We start from the raw sequence: 8796 nt of genomic DNA on the forward strand, positions 1-8796 counted from the left end.
TCCTAGCTGAAGCAGGTCTCCCCGCTCCACCCTGTTTGGCCATATGAGGGACGCAACGGTTGGCTAGAACGGGTCTCTGATTTTTTAAGGCCAGCTCTGAGCACCGGTCTCCCTATGTGCCTCACAGTAGAGCCCGCTGATCTCCACTGGGCTAGGCGTGGTAGCGGAGAACGTCTTTGTGGAGGAAGATGAACCCCACCAGCGAGGAGTTTCCAGAATCTCAGGGGACCCCATAGGTTAGTCCAGAAAACAACCAGGGCCGCACGAGGGCGCCAGAAGGCGTGTAGATTGGAGAGATTAGAAAGATGCTTCTGAGGATCAAGGCCTGGACCCAATCGCCGAATTCAACAGGCAGAAAAGACGGGTGGGTCACCTCCCAGTGACAGATGCTGCTCTCAAGACCGTATGAAGCAGGGTGTACGGCACTCCAGCCACATCATCACCAATGCAGTCAACAACAACTTGTTGACCTCTGATGCAAAATAAAGGTAGTTGACATTTGTTGAGCACTTCACATGCTCAGGTCCTGATCTGAGCTCCTGGCATGTTTTGGTTTTGCCTCATTCCTGGTAAAAACCCTGAAGAAGATATTATTGTCTCCTTTTTGTAGACAAACTGAGGCTTACGAACTCCCAAAGCTACACACTAGGCTAGGATTTGAACCAAGAGCTGTCAGACAACAAAGTTCAGTAATAACTCCATCGCCCTGTCTCTCACATACCTGCTTAGTGCAGCTGCTGCAAGGGCTGAGGGGCAAATGCAACCAAGACACAGTCTTCGGGCACTCATAGACTGCCGGTGACGACCAGGCAGACGATATAGCTATAGGACTAGGAGGCAAGTGATAATTGACACGAATGTCCTTTACTACCACGCGCTCCAAGTTCAGATGCGGGACAGATGACTTCCGGCTAGGCGATCAGAGAGCACTTCCTTGGAGGAGGTGATATTTGAGCAGAGCCTTGGAAAATAGCTTCCGACTCCGAGAGACAAGGGCAGGGACGACGTTCCAAGAGGAGGGAACAGCTTAAACAAAATCAACAAGGCAGGAACGGACACGTCGCCCATCCATAGATATATAAAACATTCCGTTTCTTAGGGGATCCAATGCCCAATATTTACAGACCAGGAAGTTTGCCTGCCCCACAGCAACTGGAAAAACTAAGCGTCTGGGCCATCCTTCCTGGCAGTTGGTTCGCTGACAGGAAGGATCCCAGAACTTGCCCTGGCCCGGGAGGTGCGACTAGGGTGGGCGAGATTTGGTAGTTCGGGCACCCAGGGCAGTGCAGCCTGGCCTGCAGCAACTTCGACTTCGCGACTTTATACTAGTCCTTTATTTTTGGTAGCGGCACCGCACCCCACCTAGTGGATGCGGGGGGGCGTGGTCCCCAGGAGCCGGAACCAATGGGGAGGGAGGCCGAGGCGAGAGCCCCGCCCCCGGCGTGACGCACGACCCCCGGACACAGGCTTCGCAGCCCCGGCCCCAGTCCCTGCAGCGGCTGTAACAAAACCCAGACCCCCAGGTCCCGGCCAATGGAGGCGATTTAGACTGAAGCGAGACCGCGTCTGTCAAAAGCTCCACTCGGCGGCAGCCACAGAGTCCAGGAGGGCTGGAGCCGCCACGCTGCCTCCCCGCCCCCGCCGGGATTTATTGAATATTTGGACTGGACAATTAAGTGGTCCTGATGATGTTACCAAGCCCGATCACCTCCACCCCTTTCTCAGTCAAAGACATTCTGAATCTGGAGCAGCAGCAGCGCTTCCACGGCGCCCACCTGCCAGCGGACTTGGAGCACCACTTCCACCCGGCACCCTGCATGCTGGCCGCCGCGGAGGGCACGCAGTTCTCTGACGGCGGGGAGGAGGAGGAGGAGGAGGAGGGCGAGAAACTGGCCTATTTGAACTCACTAGCCACCGCTGACGGCCAAGGGGATTCGGGGCTCTGTTCCCAGAGCTATGTCCACACGGTCCTGCGAGACTCGTGTAGCGGGCCTAAGGCACATGAAGAGGAGCCCGAGGTCGTGAGGGACCGGAGCCAAAGTGAGTAGAGGGGGAAAGGAAACGCACCGCACATCTGGAGCAATGGCGGAGCGCCCGCAGAGAGCCCACAGACCTTGCCAGCACGGCTGCCCACTCCTTTAACCTCTTTGACTGGGGTCATGTCTCGCCCTGGTCAACGACAGCTCCTCAGAGCCCAGTCGCCTTGCGAGGGAGCCGGGGCGGAGGGAGAAGGACGAGGTGACCCCGACAACTACTTGCCCCAGAGTGGGGAGGCGATGCAGCCCCCTAGGGAAAGGAAAGTAGTTGATCCGCCCTGACGCTGATAAGCTGCATGGGCTCAGCTGCTGGGTCCTGACAACTCACAGTGTTTTTGCTCTTCCTAAGAGCTAAAGGGGCAAGAGCCTGAACCTTTTCCAGTTTCCTGTAGCGTCAGACGAGTTCTCTGAGCAGAGGGCAGCAGCCCCCTCTTCTCCGAAAAGACGGTCCAAGCAGGTTGTGTCCAGCGTCCGCCTGCGGACGCAGGAACTTTTGTAGAGACTAGCTGGGTGGTTTCCTTACTTCTCTGCTTGGAGCTCAGTGTCCTCGCACCCTCAGCACCCAGCAGAGAGGGAGAGGATGGTCAGAGACGGCGTGGGAACACAGCCCATTTCATGAGAGCCTAGCACTCACACTCCTGAGGCGATGGCCTTTTTTGAAAATTGGTAACGTTTTTGCTTTGTGTCCCAGGCTGTGGGGCTGCAGGCCGAATGGAAACCCCGCCGCACTTAGCCTGAGACCCCCGCTGCTCACATCGGACGGGTAGTGAGCTGGGTAGGGAGATCGGATAACTGAATAAAGCCCCCCCAAAAATGTTTGTTTCTGAGGGAACAGAGTCAAAGAATCTCTTTCCGAAAGAGGAGATTTGATGTGGTGGAAGCAAGGCCCGTGCTCTGACAGTTCCAGTTCCCCTGGGCCTAAAATCGACATGAAACTGTCTAAATCAGTCAAATTTCTTTTTCTCCTTATGATAACACAGACATCGTCACGTAGACATTTTGCTATGAACGTGTAGTGTTTTAAAAGCAAAAATAGTTCCTGGGAAATGCACGAGCCTTATTTACATTCACATTTCCTAACAGAAAGATATTTGTGCAACTCACTCATACCGGCCCCCAAATGCCAACATGCCTCGCACCTTCAGCTATCCGTGATAGAGTGGGAGGCAAGAGAATTTGCAAATACTGTATTTATTATGTAGTTGCAAACTTTCATCCTGAAATTAGTACGCTGACCCACACATTTAATACAAGATAATCTTTCTCGCAGAAGCTCGAATTCTAAATAAATGCACATTATCCCTCCGTATGGAACGTGCCTCCTCCAGCCGAGGGCGTTTGGAGGATACTTGGGCTGTTGCAGGGTCTCAGAGAGCCAGGAGCCACAAACTTTCCAAAAAGTCCAGGCATTTACTACCACACGCTCTGCGCTGCCACCAAAAAAGGCCACAATGCTCCGGAATCGGAGCCGCGGTTAGGCCAGGAACAGCTAAAGGGACGCTGTTGTTTTGCTTCTGCAGAAACTTGCCAGCTGAAGAAGCCTCTGGAAGAGCCCGGAGATTGTAAGGCGGCAGAGGAGAGTGAGAGGCCCAAGCCACGCAGCCGCCGGAAGCCCCGGGTCCTTTTCTCGCAAGCTCAAGTCTTCGAGCTGGAACGAAGGTTCAAGCAGCAGCGGTACCTGTCGGCACCTGAGCGCGAGCACCTCGCCAGCAGCCTGAAGCTCACGTCCACGCAGGTGAAGATCTGGTTCCAGAATCGCAGGTACAAGTGCAAGAGACAACGGCAGGACAAGTCTCTGGAGCTCGGCGCGCACGCGCCCCCGCCACCCCCGCGCCGCGTGGCGGTACCGGTGCTGGTGCGGGACGGCAAGCCGTGCGTCACGCCAGGTGCTCAAGCCTACGGCGCGCCCTACAGCGTGAGCGCGGGCGCCTACTCTTACAACAGCTTCCCAGCCTACGGTTACGGGAACTCGGCCGCCGCCGCCGCCGCCGCTGCGGCTGCCGCCGCCGCCGCCGCGGCCTACACCGGCAGCTATGGCTGTGCGTACCCGGCGGGCGGCGGCGGGGGTGGTGGGGGTGGCGGGGCCTCCGTAGCAACTTCAGCCATGCAGCCCGCCTGCAGCGCGGCCGGAGGCGGCCCCTTTGTGAACGTGAGCAACCTGGGCGGCTTTGGCGGCGGTGGCGGCGGGCAGCCGTTGCACCAGGGTGCCGCAGCCGGGGCCGCGTGTGCGCAGGGCACCTTGCAGGGCATCCGAGCCTGGTAGGGATGCGGCGGGTCACGCGGTGGGTCCCCCACCGCAGCCTGGCGCCGCGGACTGAAGCGCGAGAAGGGCTGTATCCAAGGGCCAGGCCCCCTTGTTAAAAAACAAAACAAAAACACACAGGTCTCGGTCCCCAGGGTCCCGGAGCATAGCTCACACGAGGCCTGGAGAAGGGGGTATAGGGGCAAATAGGATCCCTGGGACCGGTCGCGAAAAGCCTGCCAGGCAGAAACGCCGGCTGGGGCGGAGGAGGACGATGGCCCTGACCCTGGCCCAGAAAAGGGTAAAAGCGGCTGGGGCTCCGGCTGTCGCTTGCTTCTCCCAGAACGAGGAGGGCTTCTCTCATTTGCCCTTCCCGTGGCCTCCTCGAACGTCGGCGGGGAACCCAACGACAAAAAAAGCATGAAGGAGAGAAAAAGGGGGCGTCGTGGCTTAAGAAATCCCCAGGCCTTACCAACCCTTTGCTACCTTTGCGGGCCCCCAGCGCCACACCGCAGTTGATTTTCCTTTTCCCAGCCTCCTGCCTCCGCAGCAGATACCTCGGCCTAGACCTCCGGATTGTCGGAGGACATAGAACTCTGCGCGAAAAACCAGCGGAGCCGGATCAAAAGTGGGGGGTGGGGGTGCTGAACAAATCCGGGACCTGGTGGCCCAGCGGAGGTGTTACTGGGTTTCCTTTCTGTTTCGTATTCTGTATTCAGCACATATAATATATATATAACTTTATCCACATGCCGTGTACACATCGCTGCCATACACTACAGGAGTCAATAAACAAGGTGCAATATTTCCAAACCGTTTGCTAACTACAGACTATGTTTAGCGCAGAAAAATTGGGGAGGGATCCTTTGAACAGGGCGATCAGGGAAGGAAAAGGTGCGTAAGGAAAAGCAGTCCTCCCTGAGCGATTGCAGGCCTGGGCTTCCTTGCACCAGCCCCCAGGCTGCAAATGTGGTCCTTCAGGCTTTGTTCATTAATTTTTCTTTACTCTTGTGTAGAGGAGAGGTCGGAGATTCAGGGCCTTTTGAGGTCCTGGACTTTCAAATCCCCACAAGTTTTACCCAGATGCTTAGGCCAGTGTCTGGGTCTGCGTTTCATCAAGGCTTAGACTCTGCCCCACCACAAGGATCACCCGGGAAGAGGAAACCTCGCCTGAGCCCAGCCCTAGGCGGAGCGAAGGCGGCTCTTTCGGGTTCCACAGGGGCTTCCAGGGCGCCCAGGGGCGCTGCGCCCCGCCGCGGCCGAGCTCTCCCCCTCGGCCGCCCTCCCTTCTCCCCCGGCGGCCGCGGCTTTATGCGGCTCCTTGTCTCTTGCGGAGAATGCCTGTGCGAGGCCTGTGCTGCCACACGGCCGATTGTGAGCGTGCCAAGGCGGGTGAATGGGGAGGCCTCAGAGCGCCGCGCCATTGTGGGGCCGGGCCTCGCTGAAAGACGGCTCCGGGCCGGGAAGGTGCGGAAAGAATGGCTTTTTATTGGAGTCCCGAACAAAAGGTGTGGTAGGAAGGCGAAGTCCCCTGAGCGAACAAAAACCGCAGCGCGTCGGGATTGACGTCCCCCCCGAGCTCCCCATTGCTTCTCAGAGCGGGGGCTTTGTGCAGCAGTCTGCTCAACAGAGGGACGGAGAAATGCGCGGGGGTTTTGTTCCCCACTTTTTGTGCGCTGTGGGAGGAGGCGGCCAGGGGGAGACGGGGGCTGGGCGGGCAGCAGGGAGGGGCCCGCTGTTAGGCCCGGCCGGCCGGGGCGCAGAGACGTTCAGCGGGAGTCGGTGGCCTGAATGCAGGGTCATTATTGCTACAAGTTTAGCAATTTTGCCCTTACAGGAGGGGGCGGAGGCTGCTAGGCTGCTACGGGGCCGCCGGGCTGGAGAGCTGCAGAGACCCTGAGGAGGAGGAAGAAAAAAGAGGAAGGGAGGAAGGGGGCAGGCAGGCAGGCTAGGGAATCCTCCCAAACCCTCTGACCGCCCAGGATGAGGCTTGGACGCGTCCAAAGGGGCCTAGCGGGAGGCTGGAGAGGCGGCCCCTGGGGACGAAGACCCTCCCTCCCCTCGCCTCTCCGGAGAGAGAAAGACCCTGGAAGCCAGCTTGAGTTAGTGCCCCAGACCGCCAGCCCTCAGCTCCTCTCCGCCAGTCCGCCAGTCTCCTCTCTCAAGCCACCGCACACCTCGGCTTTCGGCTTTCACCACCGTGACGTTCCAAGCCCCCTTCTACCTAGCCCTCTCTTTTGGAGTTTTCTTCGCAGAGTTGCTTACAATAAAGCCTGGGTATGGAACTCTCCCTCCCTAACATGTTTCTCACTGCCTGCAGCTGCGAGCGACTCACCCATCCATCCAACAGTATTTACTGAGCACCTACTAATATATGTACACTTGCACTGTTCTGGATGCTAGGGACACTGAAAAAAAAACTGTGTCCACAGGCTTATGGAGTTTTTCAGGGATGTGTGTTGCGGGGGAGGTAGACAACAAACAAATAAATATAAAAATAGTAGATAAATCTAAAAAGGAAAGAGAACCAAGTGCTGGAGGGAGGGTACTTTCAGACAGGTGGTCAGAGAAAGCCATGTTGAGATTACATTTAAGCTGATGCCTGAATGACAAAAAGGAAGCCAGTGGAAATAGCCCTTCACTGTGGCAGCCTCATGCGTCTGCACACTGCCTCACCTCTGTCTGGAATGCCCTTCTACCCCCATTTTTCTGGTAGGTTTCTGCTAGTCTTTCAAGGCCAAACTTCTTTCCTGAGCCGCCCAAGTGGAGGGAGCCACTCCCTCATATATACCACCAGAGTCTTAGGGACTTTCCAATATCACAATATGCAAGAGACATAGTGTCTCTTGCAAAGATGTATTTGTCTCTCTCCCTCCACCTGAGGTCCTAGGGAGGTGTTGCAGGTGGGAGCAGGTTGGCATCTTTTTCCCCTGTGACAGATAATCCAGTAGGGGATCATGCAGCCAGGCTCCTTCAGCTCCAGCCTCCCCTAGTGTTCCAGAACTGTGCGGAAGGAAGCCCCAGTTGTGTGGAGTGGTGGCACTGGGTGCTGGCTGCAAGGGAGATGTGGCGCTGAACTCTTGGCCCACTTGGGTAGAGCCTGCAATCCTCAGGGAAGACATGCAAACCACCTCAATCCCAGAGGAAGGTCCTGTTTTCCGTGCCCTTGATGCCTTCTGGGGACACAGCTTCCCCAGTGGATTGTCGCCTTTTGCCCCACAGCTCAAAACCTAAGAAAAGAGGACTGAGAACTTGGTGATGACCTTGACACTAGGACACAAAGTTTAGTGGTTGAGGAGAATGCAGGATTAGGAAAGAGAGCGAAGACTCAGGGTGGGGTGGGGTTGACTGTGGAAAGCTGCGATGTATACGATAAATCCGGGACCTGCATTTGGGACCAAATTCCACTTTCCCTAGATTGACTAGGTGAGAAGTATGGTAGGTGATCAGGACGTTGCATGGCACTCAGGGAGCTCTGGCTGCCAAGGCGAGATTTCAGCGCCTGCGCTCTAGGAATCCCAGGGTTCGGGAGCAACGCCCCGGTTCCGCTGGGGGTTTCCTAAGTAAGCAACTCCTTTTTCTCCAACCTAGTCTGTATCCTGTTGGACCGTGGCCTCTTAGCGCTCCCAGCCTCAGATCCCCACCTTCCTTGCCTGGCTTCCTCCTAGCCAGGGGTTAGTCTTCCTTCACTCTTCAGCCCCCCTGTTTTGGAAAAGAGGCATGTGACCCTCATAGAGGAAACAGAGCTGTTTCTATGGATGGGCTTCCGCGCAGTTTGCGTGTCTTAAGATACTTAGAACCAGACTAGACCAGCCCCCTTGCGACTCTTTACCCTTCCCCAGAGCCTGCAGTCTCTGGGTATAAATAGCTCCCATCTCTTCGCCTGAGGATTTCCGTACTGCTCCAGGGCCTTGGGCGTCCGAGGGTGAAAACCCTTGACCAACACAGCTACCTCTTCCTTGAGCTCCCTCTGCAGGGGAAAAGACCCCTCCCAGGCTCAAACTGCTACTTCATTGGATTTTCCTGTGAGCAGATGAAGTCCTCCCTTCGGGTTTCTGAGCCCAAAGGCCAAGATAAGGGTGGACTATATGATTTCAGAGGTCACTCCTGGCCCAAACCTCCTTGCTTCTCTGAATAAATGACTAATCCCGACCCATTGACTGGTACCCTACTGGGCTCAAGAGGTGGGTAGGCAGCACTGGTGGGGAAGATGGAATAGGTTCTAGAAGGTCAGCAGTATTTTTCTAATTTTGAGGGGTTAAGATGCTGGATTCTGGAGTTAGGCTGCCTCCATTCTAATCTCAGGGCCACCACAATCAGTGGTGGAGACCTTAAGTACATTAGGAGCACTCTGAACCTCAATTTCCTCCTCTATAAAATGGATATTTGTATAGCACCTCTATCATAAGTTTTCTTTTTTAACCTACAGCAAAATGCACAAATATTAGGCATACAACTCAATGAATGTTTATATATGTAAACACTCATGTACCAGTCACCTTGGCTTTGAAAATCAGA

At 55.9% G+C, this 8796-nt stretch overlaps 1 protein-coding gene across 1 annotated transcript; it reads left to right on the forward strand.

The window, feature by feature from the left end:
* The first annotated feature begins 1464 nt into the window (after positions 1-1464).
* Positions 1465-5163, forward strand: NKX2-3 (NK2 homeobox 3). The gene is made up of 2 exons (XM_036886520.2): positions 1465-2040; positions 3557-5163. Exons 1-2 carry the CDS (start codon positions 1686-1688, stop codon positions 4297-4299), a joined length of 1098 nt encoding a protein of 365 aa, XP_036742415.1. The 5' UTR covers positions 1465-1685; the 3' UTR covers positions 4300-5163.
* Positions 5164-8796: the final 3633 nt, after the last annotated feature.

Source organism: Manis pentadactyla, chromosome 8 (genome assembly GCF_030020395.1).
Source record: "Manis pentadactyla isolate mManPen7 chromosome 8, mManPen7.hap1, whole genome shotgun sequence".
In the NCBI taxonomy this organism is placed as follows: domain Eukaryota; kingdom Metazoa; phylum Chordata; class Mammalia; order Pholidota; family Manidae; genus Manis; species Manis pentadactyla.